At 39.5% G+C, this 26,959-nt stretch overlaps 2 protein-coding genes across 11 annotated transcripts in view; one reads left to right on the top strand and one right to left on the bottom strand.

The window, feature by feature from the left end:
* Efr3a (EFR3 homolog A) overlaps positions 1–23,459 on the top strand; it is an 86,793-nt gene extending 63,334 nt beyond the window's left edge. For all 3 annotated transcript variants that reach the window (NM_001356582.1, NM_133766.4, XM_006521530.2), the window contains 12 exons: positions 771–822; positions 2,608–2,780; positions 3,178–3,253; positions 4,276–4,437; positions 5,063–5,194; positions 6,169–6,236; positions 7,111–7,238; positions 11,299–11,390; positions 15,525–15,573; positions 16,371–16,474; positions 16,917–16,966; positions 20,800–23,459. In NM_001356582.1, the coding sequence (NP_001343511.1) occupies positions 771–822; positions 2,608–2,780; positions 3,178–3,253; positions 4,276–4,437; positions 5,063–5,194; positions 6,169–6,236; positions 7,111–7,238; positions 11,299–11,390; positions 15,525–15,573; positions 16,371–16,474; positions 16,917–16,966; positions 20,800–20,905 (1,192 nt within the window). In that variant the 3' untranslated portion in view covers positions 20,906–23,459. The remainder of the gene's footprint in view (positions 1–770; positions 823–2,607; positions 2,781–3,177; positions 3,254–4,275; positions 4,438–5,062; positions 5,195–6,168; positions 6,237–7,110; positions 7,239–11,298; positions 11,391–15,524; positions 15,574–16,370; positions 16,475–16,916; positions 16,967–20,799) is intronic.
* Positions 23,460–25,696: 2,237 nt separating this feature from the next.
* The window catches only part of Oc90 (otoconin 90), a 36,362-nt gene continuing 35,099 nt past the window's right edge, over positions 25,697–26,959 (bottom strand). For 6 of the 8 annotated variants that reach the window (XM_011245490.1, XM_011245489.1, XM_011245488.1 and 3 more), the window contains one exon: positions 25,697–26,234. In XM_011245490.1, coding sequence (XP_011243792.1) covers positions 25,945–26,234 — 290 coding nt within the window. In that variant the 3' untranslated portion in view covers positions 25,697–25,944. The remainder of the gene's footprint in view (positions 26,235–26,959) is intronic. The other 2 variants (NM_010953.2, NM_001347038.1) reach the window with 2 other exon arrangements.

Raw genomic sequence — 26,959 nt, forward strand, 5'->3', positions numbered from 1 at the left:
ACACTGTAGCCCATTGGTCCACATAGTCAATAAAGTACAAACAACAAGCAGTGTCAGCTGGAGAAAGTGGGATAGGACTGTAAGTACGGTAGGGGAACATATTCTTTAACAAGGAGCCAGGAGTGACAGCTACTTGTTAAATGGAAAGAATAAATGGAAAAGGGGGTATTAGTGACACAAAGAGTAAAAACCCACTAAAGAGTATTCTATTCTTACAAAAGTACTATAGTTCTATCTTTTTATGGGGAATAGTATAAGTATCTGTGCAATGTGCAATGTTCAAATAGATCAAAGTAGCATTTCCATCTCCATTTTTAGTGACCATAACTGTTGTGTTCATGCTGGGCAGTTGGCATATCTGTACATTCCTGGGTCACTTTTCTTATATATTACTTGGAGGATTTAATCTTCTTATCGGCACATCAGTTTCTGTTCTTGAAGACCCAGTTCAGTAATTTGAATTTTTTTGTTTAAATTATATAGATAGACATAGATATATGTGTGTGTGTATGTGTTTGTGTGTGTGTATATATGTATATGTATGTGTATATATATATATATATATATACATATATATATATATACACACACTTAATTTATATGAACTTTATTTTAGTGTATAAAGTGAGTCATGGCATAAGCAATTGTAGAAATAAATAAATTCTATTTAGCCAATGAGAATAAAGTTTTAAAATAAAAAAAGTATTTTAAGTAGATGAAATTATAAATATAAATTATTAGTAGTAACACCAATACTTTGTATGTTTTAGGGATTTGGGAACCAGGAGGATTCAGATAATGCTGCTGAGATCTTTGCTCATGGTAAGGAATTGAACAGATGTGTGGGGCACATCCCTTAAATTACTGACAAAAGTGGCATCGCTGCCAGCTTCCGTCCTTCCGTCCTCAGTAAGAACCTGGTTATTTCTGCATTTGTGCACTGAGTACCTCTCCCTTCATCTTCCATTCTGCCGGACTTCTCACTAGGATGCTCTTCTGTCCTGGCATTTTGTTTGATCTTCATTATGAACAAGTTTACAGTAGTCAGAGACTACTACTGTACTGGAACATTTTGTAGATAAAGATATGTACTATGCTTAAAGGGGATAGGCAGACAGAGTTGAAAAAGTCCAAGGTCAATGACTCCAAGACTAGAATTCAGACATGACAATCGGTAGTGGCTTCTATAAACTGACCAGATAGTGGCTGGTTGCTGACATTTGTTGTTTTAATGTTTTTAGTGGCAATACATAACAGAAAAAGGAATAACAGCAGTCCTCCAGTACTGTGTGATAAATATGCTCACTTTTTCCTTTCTTAATTTTTAATTAAAATGTAGGTACTTTATTTTTCCCCTCCCTCCAACCCTTTCTTCCCGAATCCTTGCCTTCAAATTAATGGGCTTTGATTCTTTATTTATTATCATTACATATATATGCAAATGAATTAACAAATGAAGCTTGCTGAGTCCATTTATTGCTGATATGTATATGTTTTAGAGTTGGCAATATAGGAAGCTTGTCTCTGGGGAAGATTAATTCTTCCTTTCAGCAGTCTCTGATTCCCTGTAGCTCTTCATCTAGTGGCTGTGGCCTTGTGAGATTCCCTCCATCCATGTTGGCATATCAGCTGCTGTTGACTGGAATGTCAGATCCTATTTAAGATACACTATTTTCATTTACCTCCTGTCAAGGAATAGCAGGGACTGGTTTTTCCAACCAGTGTCTTTGAAATTCATTTCAGAGACCTTTCCTATGCATCCTTTTATATCCTCTGTGTTTCACGTTTGGGCGCAGGAGATGTTCTGTGGTTTCAGTCTGAATTCCCTTCCTGGTGTTTGTTATATAGGGTTTTGGATCTAGTTGAAGTGATGCTTATCAGTCCTTTCCCATGTGTTTTTTATTTATTGTGTCTTTGTATTCTGATGACATAACAGTAGTTGCTTTGGTTTCCATATAAAATTTTCTTTATAGAAAATAAATTTTGCAAATATTAAAATACCACCATGCTTCTCATCCTAATTATACCAGTCAGCTTTGTGAATTCTTCTGTGGCATAGTTTTTAAATGTTTAATAGCACTTAAGTATAGTCTCCTTCAATGTTTAAAATTGAAAGAAGGCTAAATATTATCCCAAGTATTAAGTTGAGTAACAAACACAATTTTCCAAACTGAAAATATGTTCCTATTCCCCAGTAGTTTCATTGAAAATAACAGTTTGCAGGGTCCACCTTTGCAGTTTTCCACCTGCACTCTCTGTAAATGTGTTGCCCCTACCTGTCTCCCTGGCTTCCTCTGTGTAAGGGTGTATCAGCCTGCCTGACAGACAGCAGCCAAGACAGAGTTGACAGGCATGTAATGTCGTACTTGCAGTTGAGCCTGCACATGGTACCACATATGTGATGTGCATCTTAAACTTGTTTCAAATACTGATCCTGACATACTAACATCTTGACTGCCCGACAGGGTTCCTTCATATATTTCTTTAGGCTTGTGCCTATAGTTTCTGTTTCCCAAACAGAATTTTGTTATTAAAAAGAGAATGTGATAATTTTGCCTAAAGACTCAAGAGAACATCGTTGTTTGTTAATTTCCCCCTTGTAATCAGGTGACTTCTGGATACAAAGCCAAGACAATTGTTACTGCACTGCCTGGGTCATTTCTGGATCCTCTATTGTCGCCATCCCTCATGGAAGACTATGAGCTGAGGCAGTTAGTCTTGGAAGTAATGCACAACCTAATGGATCGCCATGACAACAGAGCAAAGCTCCGCGGTATCAGGTGACTCACCAGACTGGGAGGGCTTCAGGAGAGCTTTTAGTTTTCTAGTTTTCTCTCAGTCAGTGTGTTGAAATCTGTGTGTTGGAGCAGGCGGGGGGTGGGGGGGTTGTATATTTAGTTGGTGTCAAAATGATTTATTAATTTGATGACTACGCATGGATTAAAAACTGGTTTTATTTTACTTTTGCTTTAAGCCAACAAATGCCACTATGAAGGAAGATGATGTAACTCCTGGTTAAACATGATCATCCAGTAATATCATTTCATATAAACATTTAAAATGTTTGTAGATGTGTCACCATTCAAACTTCTTAGTTCAAATACAGTTCTTCACAAAATACAGGGTATCAGAGCCAATGTGCTGTTCATTAAAAATGATTGATTATATTGTTTGTAGGATAATACCAGATGTGGCTGACTTGAAGATAAAAAGAGAGAAAATTTGTCGACAAGATACGAGCTTCATGAAAAAGGTGAGGCCACGGTGTGAAGTGTAACTGAGCACTCTAGATTATCAGGCGGGTTTGTACTAATCTGCGGCCTTAACTAAAGTTATAGCATTGGAGGAGAAGCCCTCTCCCGGCCAGCCCCAGCCTCCCACTCCCACTCCCACCACCCTTCCTCACCTGTCGAAAGTGCGTGTGCTAATTTAGGAAAAAGTGACTCGTTAGTAGGAATGCAAGTATATGTGCATTGCTATTTTATTTTAAAGCAATCCACAGTATAACAGAAGCACCTCTTGTATCCCATTTTTCTAAGTCCGTACTTGTAGTCTCCCCTCCCCCAGCCTGAAACCTGCTTGCTCAGGGGTGGAGCTTCCTGCTCATTCGTTCTGCCACGCCCACTGCTGGAACCTGCGGAGCCACACACGTGCACCTTTCTACTGGACCAGAGATTATTCGGCGGGAATCGGGTCCCCTCCCCCTTCCTTCATAACTAGTGTCGCAACAATAAAATTTGAGCCTTGATCAGAGTAACTGTCTTGGCTACATTCTTTTCTCTCGCCACCTAAACCCAGGTTGTGGTCTGCTGGCCGGACACAACACGTACTCTTTCTTAGAGGGAATCTTAGATAAGGGATATTACTATTTTTGTCAGTTTTTGTATGTTGAATGAAAAGTCATAAATTATATGTTCTTTTATATTTAATTTTTTTCAATTTAGTTGTGTTTTGATGAAATTCATCTTAAGTGTTTTGGTGACACCATACATATTATATTATATGTGGTGTAAGATGATCCAAATTATGCATTTGTTGACTGATATTTGGGTTTGTTCCTCTTAGGATACCACTAGTAATTCTGCTGCAACTATGCTTGCTCGTGCATTATGCTGTACAGTTCCGTTTCTCCATGGCGTCCCATACTGGGGATTCCTGAGTAATAGTTTTAAATGATGCAGAGGCTCTAGAGAACACCAATTTGCTTTGTGCCGTCATTGCTGTTCTGTGTACTACATTGTTAACATACAAAATGACCTTTTCTGTATCTTTCAGAATGGGCAACAGCTATACAGGCACATATATCTGGGCTGCAAAGAGGAGGACAATGTTCAGAAAAACTATGAGCTTCTTTATACATCTCTGGCGCTGATAACTATTGAGCTCGCCAATGAAGAGGTGGTTATTGACCTCATTCGACTGGCCATTGCTTTACAGGTATGCTTTCATAACATTCCACTGAAGAAAAGTTCTTTTTAGTGAAATAAATATCACTTATAGGAAAGTATGATTATTTATGAACCTGATTTTTGATTAGCAAGGTTTTTGGTTATAGATTCAATTACAGTGAATATAAGCTGTGTACTAAAGTCATTTAAAACCTTTCAGCACTTGATGAAAAAGTCTTTGTACTTAACTTCCGGTCTACTGGAAAGGATAGTTTTTAATAATTGTTATGTATTTGTAATTTTTAAATTATCTCTTAATTTATTTTATGTATATGAGTGTTCTATCTGCATGTACACCCTCATGTCAGAAGAGGACATCAGATCCCATTACAGATGGTTGTGAGCCACCATGTGGTTGCTGGGAATTGAACTCCCGACCTCTGGAAGAGCAGCCAGTGCTCTTAACCATTGAACCATCTCTCCAGCCCAGCAAGTGGCACTGTTTAGTTGGATTTGAGTCTTACGTAATAAAGGGGCAGCATGTAGTGCATTTGCACAGCCACCATGTGTTAATGTCAGCTATCTAGACTATCTTCAGTGTCCCAGTGGAATCACTGAGGGGATGATGCAGTGTGAGAACTTGATCTTTCAAATGTGTTTGTTTTCTACTTAAGGACAGTGCAATTATCAATGAAGATAACCTGTCAATGTTTCATCGTTGTGGGATCATGGCCCTGGTTGCAGCTTATCTCAACTTTGTGAGTCAGATGATAGCCGTTCCAGCATTTTGCCAGCATGTTAGCAAGGTGAGAGATTTAGAAAAGTTCTTAAACCTAGTTTTGTATATAAACAGCTAATTTCTGAGTAGTTAAATAGATAAATGGACAGACATATGGGTGGACAGATACATGGATGGATACATACATACATAAATGGATGAATGGATGGATTGATTCTGTGAAAATATGAGGTTCTAAATCAAAAGTATGGTTAATGTTGTCATATTTGGGTTGCAACAGCTTTTAAGTTGTTGTTGTATAGAATAGAGTATTTTCCTGTTTCACGTTGAGCCATTGTGAATCTTGACATCTTCAGTTCTACTTCTTTGTTGCGTTAGAGCTAGAGGTGGATGGTTAATATGCCTCTGAATTATGTCATCTTTCAGCACCGTTTAACTTTCTTCAGTGGCCATTACAGTGACTGACATGATTTCATATCTATTTCAGAGTCCTGAGCGTAGTGTAATGGGAACATGCACCCTGAAAGCCTTGGTCGGAGAGCCTTGGTTTTTAAGAGAACTTGTAGCACATTTTGCTAAATGTAGGTTTTTGGTGCATTCTAACAGGTCATTCACTTAGAACTCATTTGCATATTTGAGGCCTGGGTATTGTTAAAGTAATCAGACCCTTTGGGGAGCCACCCTTCCCAGGGCTCTGAACTAGGAGCAACTACTGAGCCAGCACACAGGGAAAAAAGAGCTCTTGAAAAGATTTCTAAAATAAGTCTGTATTATTTTGCCACATGCTCTGTTTCTTCATAGTATGTTTAAGTAACTGTAAGGCTTTGTTTTTCACTTCGTATATTTTATTATCAGTCTTTTGATAGCTGATGATTCTTTAGTGTTATGTGAAAACAAAATGAGTATGAATGCAGAGGTAGACTTGTAGTGCTAAAAGGTATTTTTTCAGTTTTGTTCTTAGATATTCTGTAAATGTTCACTGCAATGTCATAAGAAGATTTTTTATTTTTAATTTTGCTCTGTGTTTTTTCTTGTTTTCAGGTTATTGAAACTCGAACTATGGAAGCCCCTTATTTTCTACCAGAGCATATTTTCCGAGATAAATGCATGTATGTGAATTCTTTATGTATGAAGGAGTGTAGAGAGAGAATATATAAACTAGTCTGCTTATAATGATTACAAAGGATTAATTATTGTTCTAGGTTCATTATTATCCTGATTGTCTCATTTCTGTCACTTAATCCATATAACCTTTCCCTTATGTTATAAAGTACTTGCACTCTATAGATGTAGATATACACATAGTCCTGAAAATAGCAACTTTATCCTACTTTGTAAAATGTGGTAATATATTTCTTAATTATAGCATTGTTTTGGTGTGTGTTCTCATGTAAATGAACACTTCTGTTCAATCTTGTTGTTGAAGGTTTCCAATACCATAACAACACATCCAACTACAGGACAGCAGTAAAAGCAAGTTCATGTTATCCATCTTCCTTGTGTCACACAGGGGGAAAGCTGGGCCTTGATAACACTTTGGGCTCTAAGAGCAGAGGCTCAGTACTGGAAGCACCAACATAGGCTAAAACGCCCCAGTGGGAAGAGAGCATGGGCCTCCTGTGCCTACACATGGGCTTCCTGTCCTCCGTGGCTCTGGGCTTTGCATTCACTCAGCTCCGTTTTCACTTTTTCTCCTCTATATTTTACTTAGTGTGAAAAAATAAAACCTGAGCTTAGTGTGGTCCATCCTTTAATGTTGAGTCATGTTCAGACATTAGCAGAGTGACAAGGCTAAGTTTACTAGTGATGCATGACTGAAAGACGAGTCCTGACACCAGGGATTTGCTCACTTAAAACACATGTGTTCTCTCTAATCTCTAGGGAGCTTATACTTCCATCTTTCAACGTAGAAATCCTTGCTGTCTTACCTAATCTTGTTCAGGAATCAATATTGAATGATTGTTGTTTTGATCAACTTGACAGGCTTCCGAAATCTTTAGAGAAACATGACAAAAATTTATATTTTTTGACCAACAAGATTGCGGAGTCCCTGGGTGGCAGCGGGTACAGTGTGGAGAGGCTGACAGTTCCTTATGTGCCACAGGTGACAGGTATGTCCAGTAAAGTACTGCATTAAAGATGGAGATAGGATCAATCCTTTCATACGTAGGAAAATTAAGTGTTGGTTTTATTGTTATTTTTAATCTATTATTCATTCATTTGTAAGTTTAATATGTTAATACTTCTTAAATAAGCAAAATGAAATATTTTTTAAATAACCAAGTTTCACATTTGTCATTTAAAAGACAAAAAAGCAAAAAATAAAACCATAGAAGAATTCTGTAATTTAAGGTTTTTTTTTTGTTTGTTTTTTTTTTTAAATGCATTTAAAAGATTAAATAATTTTACTTTGGATTTAGCTGTCTTTTCTTCAGGCCCAAAGCCTCATAAACCCAAGCAGAAGTACAAAGGTAACTAGCTATATAGCTCCCCCTGGTGTCGCCTGCCCGTCCTGTAGGGAAAGCACTCCCTGGATGCAGTGTTTAGAAAATGGAGCCTTGCACTGTGTATTTAGGTGCCTGTCGTTCGCTGTCGTCCTGCTCTGTCCTTATCCCGTAGAGTACTTTACCATCTTTCCTCTCCCCTGCTCCCTTAACTGCAGTTCATAGTAAAAGGTCTTGTACTTATTCTCACATGTAACCTTGCTTCTTTTATTTCCTTCTCCCTCAGAACAAGCTACATTCTCTTTCACAGTGCCTCCTTATCATGGCTCAGGAGGACTCTGAATATCTCAGGGTATAATTAGTTACATGGCTGGATAGAAATCCTAAAGTATAAATAGATGTTTTCCATTTATAAAGTTGATGTTTAAAGTTGCCTAGTGTGTGGACCTTGTATCATGTAGGAGTCTTAAGAGTGATTTTTTTTTTATGGCATACCCAGTTTTACTCAGTTATTACTTTTTTTTCTTATGAAACAGTTGTCTACTATTGATTTTAAAAATTATGAGCAGTTAAGAACAATACGGCATTAGCTCCCTTCCACACTAAGATACCGAGGTTGAAAGTAAGTAATTTGATTAGCTAGCACACTAAATTTAGCTGTCTGTGTGCTCTTTGAAGTGCTTAATAATATTATTTCACTGACTTTTAATGAGATCAAAGATTGGCAGGCATTCAGAATGATCCAAGACAGCCAGGAGCATCTTTGAGTCTCATGGCCATGAATCCAGTTCGTGCACAACTCTAGACCTGACAGCAAGATCAGTGGTAAACATTTGACTGCAAAATGATCCAAATTGCTGTTTTGATCCCCATTTCTTGGGAACATGAAAATACTAAGCTATTAGCAGAAGGTCAGGCATGCTGGCATATGCTAATAATCCCAGCACCCCGAAGGCTGCGGTAGCAGGATTGCTGCTTTGCCGTGCTTCCTAACGGAGTAGGCTCACTGTATGTCAGACAGTGAGGAAGATGGTAATGGAAGGGTGCTAAGGTTGATTACTGTCTTGAGAGATTGCAACCTCATGGGGAGGCCATGTGAACAACTCTGCAGCCCTGGAGAAATAATGATGGTCTGCCCGATACTGCTGAACCACTAGTGTCCGAGCAAGTATTGGCTGACCCTGCATTGTTTCTCAGTCAAGCTAGTGAATGCATCAGTGTGAACTGCATACCACTGTATGACGACCAGACAAGGCTCTATCTACAATAGTTAGTCGTGACTGCCCCATAATATAATTAGTGCGTAGCTCTATGCAAACAGAACCCAAAGCAAGCAAGGTAGGTAGAGGTTCTGATTTTCATAGTCAGGTTACAGTATTTCCTTCATAAGTGTGGTTTCCCCTAAATCCCAAAACACAGGTGGTTGAATGACTTTGATAATATTACTCTAGCTGTATAGGACAGAAGTTTGATCCATTGTATTACTTGGCTTTAACATGACAACCAGTGGGGCAATTATAGTAATTCTTAAAGCGGATAATGAGGATGTGGAGTGAAACCACAGTGTATGCTGAATGAGTTCCAAAGGGAATGTTGCTAAATGCTAAAGTAACTCTTATTCTAAACAAAGGCTTCTGTAGAGGTACTGGTTATAAAGGTGTGTCTGGACATTGCTCTTATTAGGTAATTTGGCAGTCAGAACTTGTTAGGAGCAACTTTTTCTCTTTCTCATACAGACATCATAATTTATGTCTATGCAGTGACACAGAAATCTCAGGAAGCAGTGCATTAATCAGTGGGCTGTACAGTTATGTTTATATGTCAAAGCTAGGATGGAAGACATTTACTTCAGAAAAAGTTCCTCTAGCTGAATGGAAGAAGACATGCATTAGGTTATTCTTAGTAAAAGTCAGTCTAAGTAAGACAGATGAAGATTGCTTAAATGTAGGCAGTCTTGAAAGAGAACAATATAGAGATAAAGATGGCTTGTTAGGCACAGATTTGGGATGAGGACTCTGGAAACAGAATTGATGAATTAGAAGTTGGAGATGTTAAGTTGGCATTTAGTGGAGATGGTGTTGAGTGCTGGTCAGCCTGGAGGGTATCTGTAGAGCGCCTCCTGGGTGCCCGTTACAGCCAGACTGTTATTGGCCAGGTAGATCCCTTCTAGCAATGAGAGTAGGACAGGACGCAATTGCTCTGTTACCACGTGTAAATGGTCATCCATAACAGAGGAAACATGATGAGCTGTGCTTTCCAGATGCCTCTCTCCTGTGGTTCTGACTGAGAGAAGGTATTGGAAAGTACTTGTGTGGTTCTGAAAGTCAGAGAGATGGAACTATATCCCTTAGGACTGAGGCATACGGAGGGCCCGCAGCTCACTTAGCCTTTCTTGAGGATGAGCATGTGCCTTGGCGTGCCTGACAGCTGTCCTGAGCCATCCCAGCAGGGGTCGAATGAGCCTCTGGTTCTGTGGACTGGGATGCACAACGCACTTTCCTTTTTCCTTATAGAACGAACCATGGTTACTAGCTGTTCTGGTATCCTGTCCTTTCCATTACAGTGCTTGAAAGAAACATGCAGAAAGCCCATAGTTATGTGAAAAGCTCAACTCTATATCTATAATCATAAAAAAGAAAAAGAACAGGACAAGATAATATGTTATTACTCTTAGGATTGCTGTTATCACAGAAGAAAAAGATGACAAGTGTCAAGAGTGTCCATAACAGAGCCTTCCACATTGACGGCTCTCATGATCAGTGATACTGTAAATTATTTTAGCTAAATTGGAAACTAGGATTGAGGGTTTTTTTTTTTCCAGAAAACTGGAAACGTAACTATCATATGGTCCAGCAATCCCACTTATGAGCACACCCACAGGAGTTGAAATCAGTGTTTGAGCTGTCTGCACACTATGTCCCCTGTAACACTCACTACTCACAAATGCCAACATGCAGAAAAAGCTGAGGCAGTCTGACAGCGATGTCCACATACAGTGCCAGTACTATTCAGAAAAATAGTTCTCACATATGTATCAACAAGGTGAATCTAGAGGACATTGGGCTGGGGGCATGACAAATACCAAAATACCATATGACTATATGCAGTCACACAGGAAGACTTACTATCCAGTGTTTTATTACACAGCATGGTGATCATTGATAATTAGTGTGTATATTTCAAATTAGCTAGAAAAGGAACTAAGGCTGGCAAAATGGCTCAGCAGGGAATTACTCTTGATTCCAAGCCTGATGACCTGAGCATGAGTCCTGCAACCTACATGGTTCCCCTTCATTCTGCTGTGACCTCCGTATGTGGACCAACTTATAGGTGTTGTATATGTGGATGGGCACGTGCATGCACACACAGGCACCACCGACACACAAATAAATGCAAAACAAGTTCTTTTAAAATCAATTCGAGGATTTTAAATGCTCTCACTACAAGGGGATGGTTATGGCTGAGGTGGTGTTGCTGATTAGCCCGTGTGCACTCTCTGCAGTCCAACGTTGTACTGCACCCTAGGAATAGTAAAAGCAATTGCTTTACAATCTAAATGACATATCTTCAAAGTTGAGAATGCACTGCTGTAAATATTTAGAAAGAACAACTCCACTCTCCCCGCCACACTCACTCTGTACATTTCCTTATAATCTACAGTAATTATCTGACTAAAACTCAACATTTCTTACTAAGGAATAATAGAAGAAAACAATTTTCATTTCAGATGAAGATCGCCTTTCTAGAAGAAAAAGTATTGTGGATACTGTATCTATTCAGGTGGATATTTTATCCAACAGTGTGCCTTCTGATGATGTGGTAAGTTGGTAGAAGGTTTGGTGGAGAACTGTCTTAAGGTAGTCATTATTTAAAAGAAAATTTTCCCTTCACACCTATAACTGGGAGAAACTACAAATCTAAATTATCCCCAAGTCAACTGAATTGTTAGAAGAAAATATAATTTAATTTTTGTGAAGCCATTTCAACTGCCCATCAAGTTGCATAAAGTTAATATATATTATTGGACTTTTGCATTGGCATTCTATAGGACAGAAAGAGCTATGAAACAGAACCAGGTTCTCTGTTTTGTTTTGTTATACTTTAATTATGGTATGTTATGTATGTCCTCTTAAGCTCTCCAAGTCCTGCTTATTTTTTTTTAAATACGTGAAATATAAAATACAAAAACAGATGGAACTGTACACCTCCCAGGAGGCCACATCCCCACTTCAGAAGTTCACCTGTAAGGAAGAACTATTTTTCATTTTCGATATTAGCTATTACGAATGTGACTTAAGCCATTTCAGTGCACTGCTGTTTAAGCCCTGGGAGCTTGCACTGCTGTCCACTGGATGCTTTCCTCCTGTTTCAGCAGAGCACAGACAAGTACCCTGCTGAGTTGGAGAAAGAAGAACCAGCCAGCACTCTCGGGACTTGTTTCACAAGTTGATAGCCAACTCAAAGTGACACAGTGCTAGCTCTCAGCTCAGCTTCCTCTTCCCGACTTACACATTGGTATTCTTCCTAGCTATTTCATTATTTCTCATTGATACAGTATAAATAATTAATGGATTATCCAAACAAGAACCCAGGAAACTGAGTTACCTGAATTCATACCCTTCTCACTCCCTTAGCTTTAAACTCTTATCAGTTCATTTGTCATTACTTAGTGCTCAGGAAACAAACAACTTAAATCTTTGCTATTCAACTCTTCATTATACAGAATTATTTTATCCTATCAATCACTTATTAGTAGAGTTCAAGAGCATTGAACTGGGCTTAGGAGAAAGCTTGCTTGCTAAAGTCCTTATGCAAGTCCCTAGCATCCACATAAACAACAAGTTGCTGAGATGTGGCGACAGGCAGATCCTAGAGGCCCATGGCCAGCCAGTCTAGGCCAAATGTCCAGCTTCAAATTCAGGGAGGAGACATTGTCTCAAAAAAACAAATGGAGCATAGGAGATGGCAGAGTGGATAAAGCACTGCCAGGTATCCATGAAGACCAGAGTTGGGGTCTCTGGTACCTCAGAAATGCTAGCAGATGTGGCATCCACTTGTACTTTCAGCATTCAGACTGTAAAGACAGGATTGCTATGCCAAGCTAGCTAACTGGAATTGGCGAATCAGGGTTTATCAGGAGACACTATCATAGTATATAAGATGGAGAATGATCAAGGAAGATATTAGACATCAATTTTGGGGCTTCCAGACCTGCACACAAGTGACCTCTAAACACGTGGTATTTTACGTATACATGTGCACACACAAGCATGCAGGAAAAACGGGGTAATGCTACTCTGATGGAAACCTGATGGGGGCAGTGAGGGAATAAAGAAAGAATAGATGATCTGGGCTGGAGAGATGGCTCAGTGGTTAAGAGCACTGACTGCTCTGCCAGAGGTCCTTAGTTCAATTCCCAGCAACCACATGGTGGCTCACAACCATCTGCAATGGGATCTGATGCCTCTTCTATTGTGTGTCTGAAGACAGCTACAGTGTACTCAGATAAATAAAAAATAAATCTTGAAAAAAAGAATAGATGATGTACAGAGTAGACAAGCTAGTGCCAGTGGGAAGTCTTTATCGGAGAGCAGCCTCAGGTTGTGGTCATTTGGGAGGAGGAAGCTGTGCCTGGCAGTTTTTGCGCACATTCTTCCAGTTTCCTGAGCCTGATCCCAGGGGCCTGAGGCATTGGTCCTTACTGGTAGTACACATTCACTCAGGACTTGCATTCCTTACATACTCCCTCAGGGCGTCCTCTGCTCCCCACACTGAATGAAGGTAGGTAGAGAAACAACTGGAGAAGACATCCTTGAATCAACGTTGGCCTCAGCATGCTTGCACTCTCCACCCGTGCGCACACACATATGTGCATGCAGATAGAATAAAGAGGCCAAACCATCCTGCTCAGATCTACCTCTTTCTTCAAAGCCACTGCAATGTGTACAATTCTGTTAGTAAAGAGCAATCATGCTAGCTCTCTTAATGAGTTGTGAGTTTCTCTTGTTACCTTTTCAGTGAAGACATTTACTCAGAGCCTTGGCTTTTAGGCTTAATTTTAGTCAGGAACACAGAATATTTTAATGGTTGTGCTTTCATTTTTTGTTTTGTTTGCCTTTTTGTTTGTTTGGCACTTGAGACTGTTGTAAAGAATCCGTTTGTTCTGAGAAAATAAACTGAAAACTATTTACATGAAGACATTATAGGGGGAAGATTCTCTGTGAATCTTACATTAAAAGTTTATTAATAGATTAACTTTTCAAAGACAGTGTGCTGTGAGTCCTCAGCTATATACATCAAACACTGGGTGTCTGATAAATACAATTGAGTGCCACATTTACTTAAGCACATCTGAGTTTCAAACTCACCGGGATTTGCTTTTATACATTAGCAATGGTTATTCGAATGCCAAGAGACTTAACAGAATTGCTTTGTAGCCAAAACTAAGTACCTTATAGTAAGGACAGGAGAACTATCGGTTAGCTATTTCCAGTTACTGGTAAGTATTTATTTCAGCATTGATCAGTAAAAGTTAATATAACAAGAAAACTAGCCGCCTAACTTTTCCTATGTTCTTTGTCCTGTACTATATATAGTTTGTTTGTTTGTTTTTTATTCTGAAGTGATTTAGCCCAGTTTAAGAAAAGTGAGTTTGGTTTTCTTCATTTAAATGCTAGTGCTAGATTGCTTCTGGTACAAATGATTAGCCAGAGCCTAATCTTGTATATCTGCTCCAAATATCTAGAATGCAACTGAAGATTCCAAAGTTTAATCTGACTTCAACTATAACTGTGGCCCTCAGTAGCAAAGCTGAGGTAGTGGGACTCTTGCTGCCTGACTTCCGGCTAAAGCCTTTGTTAAGAGACGCTAAGGTGCAGAACATGAAGTCTTGCTTTCCTTAGTCTTGCTGCCTTAGACTTAGCAAAAGATGCTCATGAGCTAAAATTAGGGATGACCGAAGTGCCAGGCAAGTACTCATGTATCCTATCTTTGCTTAGCTTTTACTCAGAGATTCTATAGTGACGATTTATTACTCGCTGTGAAATGTTTGCTGCCTCATAAAGTACCACTTTCCATTTTTTCAACCTCAAAAGTACTAACGTTTAAAAGTCATAAAACATTAAACTTTATAGTTTTGCACATATTTCAAAGCAAGAAATATTTGAGATTCCAAACTAAAGGGTATTCATAGGAAATTAAAAAAAAAAAAAAAAAAAACAGATGGGTGACCTCAAAACCCAGAATGTGCTTGTTTCAAGGCAAATACTTCTCAGTATCGTTCTTGAAAGCTTAATTTTTTAAAGAAATGTGTGTGAGTATTTCACTTGCATATGTGAGGTCAGGAGAGGGTGCTGAGTCTACTGGAACGGGAGTTAAGGACAGATGTGAGCCACTGTGCAGGTGCTGGGAACCAAACTGATTCTCTGCAAGAACAGCAAAGAGCAGCAGATGCTCTTAAGTACTGAGCCATCTCTGCAGACCATTCTTAGAACCATTCCAAATCTTAGGTTATTTTATGTTTGTTCACTATCTATAGTACTAAAACTATAAAGGTTCTTTAATGATTAGTGCTTATTCACTATCCAGATAAAAGTATATTTGTAATCTTGGCCTTGATTACTTCAAAGGGTCTCCTTACCAAGCACAGTTCAGTCACTGGGTGTCTTATGGGTCTTTATACACTGGAGGCTGTACCTTATCCAAAGGTGCAAAGGTGCTGCCTACTCTGCCAGGAAGATACTCTTCTCTGTGTCCAGTCAGGGATCCACTGCAGTCGGCCATTTCTATGGCTAGTGAAGAAGTGCAGAGCATTTGCTGTTTGAAATATCTCAGATCAAGCCAATTAAAAGAAGGAAGTAATTAATTGTCAAAATGTGTAGATGACTTGTACTTCGGTAAGAATATGAATTATATTCACTTTTCTTGACTCTGTTCTGCTTACGTTCCCTCTAGGTTAGCAACACCGAGGAGATCACCTTTGAAGCACTGAAGAAAGCAATTGGTGAGCTGGGGAGCACTGTTCCCTCCTAAAACTCATCTCTGCTTTGGTGGGATTTAGATGTCACAACATGAATAGAAAAAGGAAAAATACTGTTGGTTTCTATAAATTAAATCGTTTATTTAAATACATTGCTTAAGCTTTTAAATTGTCTAGTATATGTCTACACATAAGCAAACTGTGGTATAAACAAGGTAGACATTTCTTTACTATCTAACAGACTTTGTCTAAAACATTATGGCCTTATTGTTTTTTTAAACCCTTACGTTGTAAGGGGAATTTTACATATTGGCTGTAAATGACCCAGCTGTATTTTAGGTCTCTATTTATTGGGATCAAAATGCTGTTTAACAAACACTTAGCAACTCATGTTCAAGGGCAGAATAGTTGTGCATAAAAGAGTTCATTCAAAAAGCCCTTTAGCCCTTTGATTTGTGGTAAGTTACTGTTTTCTCTTGTGTATGTCAGTATATATGCATGTGTAGGAGTGTTTGTAGGTTCGTGTATGTGTATATCGTATCTATGTGTGCCTGGTATGTTTGTACATTGGTAAGAGATGCAGGAATTACCTGAAAGTAGGCATTGTGCTGTGGAGCTTTAACTCTTTCTTAGATTTAACTTTTTTTCCCAGATATTTGTGTTGTCTAATATTAAGTGAAACATTTAAGGAATGTTACCCATTTTGCTTTTTCTTGAGTAAAAGTGGTCCTTTAATCACTCTTATTTGGGGGTGTATAGATCATTGGCTGTCATGGTCTGTGGTGGGATTTTATGGCAGTCTTTATCTGGTCCTTCTATAGATACCAATGGAATGGAAGAACAGGAAAAGGAAAAGAGACGTCTTGTGATAGAGAAGTTCCAGAAAGCACCATTTGAAGAAATAGCAGCACAGTGTGAATCCAAAGTGAGTGAATCTGTGCGCAATGGCTCCTGGGAGCTCATTCTAGTCACTGGGTGGCAGGACCCCAGCTTTAGACATAACCCACACATCCAGCCTCTGCAGGCCGAGGGGTGAAAGCTAAAGAATGCATTCCTGTGATGAGGCTGGTGGGAATGGCAGATCCTAAGCTGAGTGTTAATGGCCGTCGTTGCTTTGATGTTCTATTCTGTTTTGTTTCCAATGGTTTTCAGTGATTTGCTCTGGGTATTCTGTTGTATATATTGCAGCTTGTGGCTGTAGAACTTGATGGTGTGGGGATGAGAAAAAGACCAACATTTAATTCCAATAGATATTGCAGATTAAAGCATTAAAGCAGTTTGTATGTCAGCTTCATAGTTACAGTTGTGCTTTGTCTACTGGGTGTCTGGAAAACAGTACATTTGTTAACATTTTTTTTCCTTTACAGGCAAATTTGCTTCATGATAGACTTGCTCAAATATTGGAGCTCACCATACGGTAAGGGGTTAGCAAAACAGTAACAGCACAGACTATTGGAAGCTCTGCATGGCTGTATGTGTTTCCTAACTGCCTTGCACTAACTTTAAACAAGATCCAGCTGGCAGCCCTTTGTCTCTGTTTACAGGGGGAGGCTGAGCAATTTCTTGTCCACTCATCTGGCATTCATTCCTAGGTTTCTCTTTTAGATTATCCTTTCCTCTGTGATGGATCTCTGAAAACATCTGAGTGGTGTGGAAGACCCACATCTAATGTCATGTATAACTAGGATGCCATTTGTATTTACCCATCCATCTGTAGTTTAATATGCTTCCTTCTCTCCAGAGCAGTAACACTGCTACCAGCGTGGATGGGTCATTTCAATCCCTGGCTTTCCTTGAGCTTTCATATGTCCTTTCAAGCTATTATGAGAATTACACTCTGGAGTTTACAATATCACCACTGTTGGTCATTCTGAGTCTGTCTCTCCTTAAGTAATTCAGCCGGAGAAGGAGAAAGGCTCTCTGTGCCCTTGCAGAGCTGGGACTGCCACACGGCCTTACATTGACAGCTTGTGGGCAAGGTAACCCCGTAGAGGACACACATAGAGACTTGCTTCTGGAATTTTGTTTTTTACATTAGCTAAGTCTTTTACCTTATGACATAATTCAGTCAGTCTCTCTCTCTCTCTCTCTCTCTCTCTATATATATATATATATATATATATGTGTGTGTGTGTGTGTGTGTGTATGTATATATATATATATGTGTGTGTGTGTATGTGTGTGTATATATATATACATATATATATATATGTATATATTTGTGTGTGTATGTGTATGTGTATATATATATATATATATATGTATATATATGTATATATTTGTGTGTGTGTGTATCTTAAGCCTAGGAGAGACTGGTCTCCTTGACTTGTTTTTATTCTACTGTTTTCTGCTTTCACATGTAAGAGAGTTTTTGTCAACATCACACATTTCTCACTGTTTTTATGTTGCTAAGGAGAGAATTGCTCATTTGCACAAGTTCAGAAGGGAAATGACTAAAATATAAAATGTGCTATAGACTTTCTTTTCAGAGAAAAATGCCAAATAAGGAATATTTAAAACTGTCTGTTAGTTAAAATTCCAAATACCTACTGTGTTCTTGGCCTTGGGGTGTGCATGTTATTTAGCTTGTTCTGTTCTCAGCATGGCCTGAAAAGTAAGTCAGTGCTGCCTCTCAGTTTACAGACAAGGACACCAGAACCAGACAAGTAATGTAACTTGCTGTTGTACTTAGAGACAGACAATTAGAATCCATAATCTGGGTTCTTCAGTGGACTGGGGATCACCGAGTTAACTTGGGTCACATTTTTGTGGGTTTAAAATGTCAAGAACAGCATTCTAGTTTTTGTCTTCTTAATACCATGAATTCCTCTGAGCTTTGGCTGAAAACTTGGTGCTAGTTAATATTTAGCAACACTTGGAGTGTCCCAGACACAGTGCTGGGTGGGTACACTGTTTCAGTAGCAGCCCATCCATGGCTGCCTCTTTGGAAGATGGATGCTCTGGGACAGCCTGTGTGATACACAGAGGCTAAAGGCACAGTAAGGTGCACTGCAGGTTTTCAGGCCTGTCTGCACATTTTCTCCTGATCAGCCAGAGAAGAGAGTCTATGCTCTACAAGACTGAAGCAGAACCATGTTATACCCAGCCCATGGCTTGGGGACAGAGGAGAATAAAGGAGAAATACAAAGCAGTTGTAAAATGAGCGGCAGCAACAGAAGTAGCAGCAGCAGCAGCAGCCATGGCAGTCATGTATCCAGGACGCGAGACTTACTTGCTCTCACCCTTTTTTCCTGCCTTTGTTTACCGGACTCTCACTTTCTTCACTCGATTGTAATAATAAACCTTAACGTTCTTACTCAAGTATTAAAGCATTTAATTAAGAAAATGCAAATGCAAAAATGATGTGCAAGATTTAAATAGTGTCAGTAGCTTTCGTGACCCCTGAGGGCACCAGCGGCTTCCTGATCTCACTGGCACACACACATTCTCACATGCTCTCCCCAGTAGCCGCCCGATGCTCTCTGAAGTTTCCTGGTACTTGCTCTTTAGCAATAATGAAAATGTTTATCGACCATGCTTATTAAATAACACACTTAAGATATGTGCATTTCACTCTGAAAATGAGCCATTACTAAAACATTAAAAGGTGTTACAAATATTGGAATACTCGCAAAAATTATTTGCTAGAACAGTATATCATGGAAATAGGAAAAATAGCTGCATAATGTAGTTCAGGGCAGTTCAGGATTAAAGATAATTATATGAAGGTAATACTTGTGCAAATTATTAATTAATGAAAACATTCATAATCATAGGATACTAATTAACACAGACTATGAAATAACTCTGAGTTATACTTAATATTTATATACAAAAACCTCATACTTGGTCCTTTTTTCAAACATGTATTTACTTTTGTATATGTGTGACAGAGGGTGGGGCTCAGTGGATAACTTTCAAGTGTTGGTTCTCTCCTGCTCTGTGGATTCCCAGGCTTGGAGACCTTTTCCCACTGAGCTGTTCTGCCTGCCCTCATACCTTGTTCTTAAATAGTTAATGAGTATCATAAAGACATCATCTCTATAAAGATTAACCCATTATTTTAGTCAAAGTATTCAGAGAATGTAGTTATTAATTTATGTTTACAGAAAATGCTGAGGGCAGTCTGAAAGAGTCCCTGTGCAGGAGGAGATAGGAGAATACATAGGAGATGGATCAAAGACACCACCTACGCCAAGGGAAACATGAAAGTCTAGTTGTTTTCTTTATTACCATCATCATCACCATTAATGTATTTATTTATTTGACTTTTTTTCAGACAATGTGTCTCCCTGTAGGGTCAGGCTAATGTTGCTCATAGGGAGCCACCTACTTCTGCTTTCTGAAAGCTAGTATTAAAAGCATGCCTGGCCATAAAGCCTGGCCTCCTGGGATTTTTAGAAGGGTGGGTTTGTGTAGAAGTAGGTAGAATACAGAAAATTTGAGAGTTTCCATGTGTGGCCAGGGGTGTGTTTGTGTATGCGTGCACACATGTACATATGACACTAATTAAAAGAATTGAGGATTAAATAATAGATTAGTAAAATATATTTGCATTATATAACAAAAGATTAATTTCCCAAGGTGTTTTATCTGAAAAGGATACAGTTATTTATTTTTTATTTAATTTTAATTTAAAAAACCAAAATGGATACCACAGAGATGTTTATCACTAACAATAGCTCAAAAATTTAAAAAAAAATAGGAAGGAATATATTCATTTTTACCTTTCAGGTTGGCAAGGATTGCCTCTAGTCCTTAAACCACTATAAATTTCCGGGATACTATGAATCTACTTAGAATCAGAAACTCTTACTCATAAGTCATTAGAACAAGGAAAAATGGATAGATTCGTGAAGATGTGTGTGTGTGTGTGTGTGTGTGTGTGTGTGTGTGATTTATAATAAAAATGAACCTTTATTTGTCCAGTAGATAAAATAGCTTTATATCACAAAATATCACACTACCATAAGAATGATATGCATTAAGATACATGCTTTATTTGTGAAACAAAGTAGCTCACAAAAACATAGTGTATAATACACACACACTCACACACATACACAGAGACACATGGTCTGTTTTGGACTTAAAACAGCCAGCATCCCTATCCATTTCCTATACATTTTCATAGCTGGCCCGCACCTCCTCTGCCTCGAGCCCCTCAGTTGAAGAATCTTTTGCTGTGTGCAGGCAATAGTTGAATACCATGCATGCACCTTCTGATGACACCATGTTCTTATTTTACAGCCCTCCTCCCAGTCCATCTGGAACATTGACCGTTACTTCTGGGCATACCCAATACCAGTCCGTCCCAGTCTATGAGATGAAGTTTCCAGATCTGTGTGTATATTGACTGGCTCATGAAGACTACAGCATTTTAAAAGGACCTTAAAGCCTGCAAAACAGGGCCAAGATGAGTTTCAGGATTTGCATAGTGTTTACCGGAATGTCCTGAAGTGTTATGGGGCTTGTCTCTACCAACACTTGTCATGCTGTATTAGAAGTTTCGGGACCCTGATTTAGAGTACCTCTGGAGATAGGCTTATACCACGTTAATTTGTTTGAGGTTCCTGTTATCTTTTAAGATTGAACAGGTATTGCTTTCACATTATGCTCTTGTTAAATAGTATATTTTAAACTTTGCACAAACATGATTTTTAAAAAAATATTGAAAATGTATGAAGTGTCTGCATAACTGCTTAGAAATGGGTTGCTTTTATTTTCTTTTTTTCAAAAGTAAATATATTCCGAATTTTAGGGTTGCAAATTCTCTCCTGCTTTCTAAATCCGTGCTTCAGATGGACTGTGCACACGTCCCTTCAGTCCTCCATAGTAACATGTGGCAGGCATTCCTAGGGTGTCAGTGTTAGGGAATATCTACTGGACAGTAGTCCCACCTAGGTTCCCCTCTGGAAACTGGCCAGATCATGCTGGTCTTGTGATACTATGTTTTCTGCTTCAGGTTAAGCTCTTGAGCCCCTTCGAGCTCACTCTTAGAGTGGGAAAAGGTGCAGTGTTTCTCATATGTGATGTGTTAGTTTACAGATACGCTTTGAAACTATAGTTGTATTTTGCTGTGATTCCATTAAGTAAATGAAATATATATTTACCATAGAAAAGAAAGACATTTAAAAGAGCTACCAGTTCACCTATGCAGAGTCTATGCATTTCAGTTTTTTAGTGAATTAATTTACATTTTATATTGTACGTTGTGTGAAGTCTTTATTGTACAAAAATTCTCCCAGTGAATCTTTTAATTTGTAAGAGTTGAACCAAAACTTGTATGCATCTCTATGAAGATTAGTTACATACTTCAAAACAGTCTGTGTGTTCTTGCTAAGGTGTATGAGTGAGTTGCCTTTCACTAGTGAGACTTGTAAGACTACAAGAGCGATATGTACTGCACATGCTAGGGACACCACCACACGCTAAACAGAAGCATTCTGCAATTAGAAAATTCTCTTTGAACCATTTTGTGGAACCACTTTGTATAACTCTACCTGTTCAAATTCAGTTTCTTTTTATATAAAACAGTACTCCTATCAAAAATTGTAGCTCAAAAAATAATTAAGTTTTAGTTTTGTGTTAAAAAAATGAGATAAAGTATAGGATGTTTTATCTGTGTGTTTTTGGTTATTTGGGCACCATTAGTTCAAAAAGAAAAAAAAAAAAAAAAAAAAAAAAAGGAAGGAAGAGAGAGAAAGAGACCAGGCATGCCCAAAGCTTTGACTATTTACAGCAGAGTAGAACATCTTGCAGAGGGGGTCTATTTGCTATCACCTCTGACAGGACAACCCAGGCTGCTGATTAAGTGCAGATACACCAGACCTTGTTCTCAAGAAGGACAACGCAGCTGCCACTGGAAGACCAGTGCCCTGTGCGAGCTCGCACTGTAGCTTCCCTCACACCAGGGATATGTCGCCAGCTAAGGAAAACCTCATGCACTTTCGGTTCCCTTTTTCTTCTTCATTTTAAAAGAAGGATATTATTTTTTGACTGCTTTTAAAATCTTAACAGGGGGACATGCAAAAACAATCATCATCCACTTGGATGTCATTTTATAAATTAACACTGTGTGCTTTTGTATGGAAAAATATATAATTTAATAGTATAAGAAAAGATATATATTCACTTGCATTCATGCAGAACACAAGCTTTGCTGTACAAAATGTTGTGTTTCTTAGTGATTTTAAAAGGCATGCTTTGCATGCAAAGGAAAACCATTGCAGTTAGTCTTTTCTCATACCTGTATCTTGGGTTTTATAAACTGCTGGTTTGAGTTTTATTACTCTTAAGCCACAGTACATGTCTGAATATCTTAGGCCCATTAGACCCAACTGGTTTTATTGACAAGGGTTCCCAAACAATGGATGTTTGTCTGATTCTTCCACATTTGCAGGGATCACATTTGGATGCGTGTGCAAGCTGTGCTGTAGCTAGTTCAGGTACTGAATCTTTAGGACTTGCTGGAGTTCATTGCATTGGTCTATTTTGGCAGGTACGGGTTACTCAACGCATTTACTGTTCTCCTCACGGTATCCAATTGGTTCTATTCTTTTGTATGACTCCAAGAGGTTAAGTTACACGTTCCTCCGATGCTTGTGATCCTGTGCGTTCTGCTGCTTCCGTAGTGTCACTGAATCTTCCCTGAGCTCTCATACTCAGTCTCTCTCACTTCTCTTTCCTCCTCCTGGTCCTCTTGCTTCCCTCCAGCCTCCTTTAGAACTCATTTTCCTTTAGAGTAATACCACCCTTAACCAGCAGTTTAACTCCCCGCTCCCTCAAACGGGACTCATTTGTCTCACTAATGCTTATACATGTATTACTGTAATAAAGTAAGTTTTTTTAATGTAAATTTTTCATTGTGCAATCATATGTAAGCAATAAAACAAAAATAGCATCGCCTATGTATAAGTGCATTTTTATTATAGCATTATGTATGTAGAATTAAGCTTTTGCAGCAATCAGGTTACTCAGGTGGATTCTTTTCCACGTATATGAGAATCAGAACCATAACTTAGGAGCATGAAGAGAGCCTAGATTAAGGGGTGCCTCATCTAGAAAAGGCTAAAGTCATGCAAGCAAGTTTTCTGGAGATGGCCCACTGTTTTTGCATGGCTGCAATGGGTAAGCTCTGAATTGCAGATCGTTCAAAGATTTCATCCCATGATTGCTTCTTACTACTGATATGCCTTTCCTGTCACTATTACATAGTCTAATGATTCCTGGCCCACTCTACTGGACAGATTTCCTGCAGATCAAAATAAAGATGAACTTTCATGAATTAATGCTGTTTAGATGAATTAATGGTTTTATAGAATTCCTGATTTGATTCAAATAATTTTAGGAAAAAAGTTTTAAGAGATGGTTTTAAGGTTTGCCAGAAACATATAATAAAGTTAGAACCAAAAAATACAATATGCCCATTCTTCATAGAATAGTAAGTAAAGACTGTATAATAAGGAATACACTGAGCTTTTACAATTACACTAAAAAGGACAAATTTGTGAGCAAGGGAAAACATTCTAGGTCAGGTCCAAGGGTGAAGCCACAGGTGTGTGCCGTGATAAAGCAAGTTCATGTGAAACTGTTGCTTTCAACTTATAATGACCTTATAGAATGAAACATTACTGTGAACTTAATATCAACATCCTTCTGTAAGTCCCCTCTTCCTGGTTCACAAAGTTAGCAAGTCCAAGCCTCTCACTTGGCTAGTGAGAAGTCCTTAAGCAACAGAAAAAAAGAAACTAATGGTTGTTAGCACAAAATAGCAAGAAAGCATTACAGAGAAAAAGAAACCAGCACTTACTGGCACAGAACAGTAAGAAAGAGTTAAGTTTCCATAGGCCATCAGCTTCTGGCCCCTGGAACAGTAAGAGACAGTTATAAGGCTATGCATAGATCATCACTCTTTGCCTTCGTCCAACTCTGTGTCCCACCTCAGTACTTACGATGCCTTTGTAATTTCGGGAAGGTCCCTGGTACCTCATAGTTGCTGTCTCCTTGTTAACCCTGGTGACTTTGTCTCACTACACTACCTTGCACCATAAATTAAAGAAAGCTTCCCAACAAAAGTAACATCTGCATATAAGCCTTGTCACAGGCTCTGCCATGGGAAAACCTAGGCTGCCTTCCTAATACAGCACCAGACTGCCGCTGTCTTAGCCCTGTAGGTTAGGGACAGTCATTCTCTGTCCCTGACGCTGTTCCCACTGATACACTGAGAGCACTATACAAATGCAGCCCCAGGTTTTCCACTATGACTGTCATCCTATCTTTTGTCATCTAGTATGAATTAGTAAAAAGTAAAACCAGAGTGTGATGATACACTGCATCTTGGTTGAGCTGTGTGCAGTCACTAGCTTACCCTTGAGCTAGAGACAATGTTGCTTCTAGGCCTTATGACACCTGTGGCAAGGCCTATGTGCAGGTTTTACATTGAGAGGTGATCTCAGAAAACCTTAGCAAGGGGATGTACTGTGAAATAGAAGGACAAAGCTATGTGTCCCATTTTTAACCCTCACTGGGGCCTGAAGAGATCTATCCTGGACATCCTAGAGAGTCTCAGAGCTCCCTACTTAAGACATGAAAGTCAGGAAAGCATTTCCCTTTTGATGTTTGCTCCTAAACAAGGGTGACCCTCTAGCATTTTCTAATACATGGTATTATCCAGATACCATGTTTGTGAGTGCAGATCTATTGCCCAAAACGCCTTACTGCCAGCAGAACTCAGAAACTTCAGGAAGCAGGCCTGCAGGCTCCACTTCCACGAGGTAAGTCGCCCTTGCAGAAGTGGGGATTAGAGGATGTGAAGCCAGGCAAGGGTTTTAATCTTCGTTTATAAGAAAATGCCTTGGGCCACGGATAGTGATGGTTGGTTTCTTATAGCGATGGCTATGCCTCATGGTGCACTCCTAACAAAGGTAGCAAGTGTATCTGATCAGACAGAAGCACCGTCATTGTCATTAGTGGGTCATTGACAACCATGGGCAGCCATACTCCCTTACTTTCTAACAAAAGAGCAAAGTAGCCTTTAGAGGTTAGGGAATCAAGCGCTTTCTCCAGTTGTTCCTGTCATCATCACACCTTTGCAAGCCACTCAAGCACCCATCCATCCACAGAGGCAGCTCTTGACACGACACAAGCCATGTGGCATAGAGAATTTATTGAGCTTCCATAGTGAACTACAGGAAGAAAAGGGCTGTCATCTGCAGTTATTCTCCAGACACATGTATCTGTGCTGACAAGTTTCAGGAGGCTCGTGGATAAAGGGGAGACTCATGGATAAAGGGGTGGCTGTCCCTGCTCCCTTGGAGACCCTGCTAAGGCTCCTATGGGTGGGACTGAGGGCCAAAGGGCTCAGACAGCTTAGAGCTACTAGCACGTAGCATCTTATTTCCCACCGAGGGGTCTGGCCCCCAAGGGACCAGGAGGCTTTTCCAGAAATCTTCTTAGGCGTTCCATCTGCGGTGGAGCTTCCTCACTATTCTCCTCAGAACTGGAGTCCACAGAAGAGGCCAAGGTGCCCTGGAGCATGCCATCCTCACAGGACACAGGCTCGCCTTGACACTCGGCTCCGTCTGGTGACTTGAGGCTTTGATTAAAGAAGGCAGAGGCCATGCACTCAGCTGCCATCTGGTCACAGGCACATAGTAGCTTCTCACACAGGCTCTGCCCCACACCTTAGCAAGAGCAGAGGAGCAGATTTGAGACACCAGGTAGGGCACATACCAAACCTCATTCATTTGCCATTCCTGACCCCATCGTGCACAGCTCTGCTGGTGGCATGTAGTGTTTCTAATGGTCTAGTCTGTTCCTTCTGCTAGGAAGTAGCCCTTGGTGTTGCTCATCTGAGCCTCGCCAGATTCACCTTGCACCTCATCACACTTTGCCTTCTTGTTTTTAAGCTCCAGAGTACTCCAGAATACTGTGGAAAATGCCCGTGCCATCTCAGAACCTGTTAGACTCCTGTCAATCTCACCTCTTTTCCTGACCTCCTCCCAAGTCCCTGGTGTGAACAATTTGAGGCAAGGGTCACACACATTCATTATCATTGCAGTTTGAATCTTAAATGCCTTTCAGAGGCTGTGCTAAAGCCCTGGTTTCGAGCTATGGGATTTAGGATGGTTAGATCCCAAAGGCTCTGACCTTGTAAGTGAACTAACACATTGATGGATTTGTAATTGAATGGCATTAGGTGATAAAAACAAGCAGTGGGGGTCAGTGGAGAAAATAAGTCATGGTATGAATGGTGGTTTGAACAGGTTTGGCCCCATAGACTCATATTTGAATGCTTGACTCATGGGGAGTGGCACTACTAGGAGGTGTGGCCTTGTTGGAAGAAGGGTGTCACTGTGGGGGCAGGCTTGAAGGTCTCCTAAGCTCAAGCTCTGCCCAGTGTGGGAAA

The sequence above is a fragment of the Mus musculus genome, chromosome 15, assembly GCF_000001635.26.
Source record: "Mus musculus strain C57BL/6J chromosome 15, GRCm38.p6 C57BL/6J".
Lineage (NCBI taxonomy): Eukaryota > Metazoa > Chordata > Mammalia > Rodentia > Muridae > Mus > Mus musculus.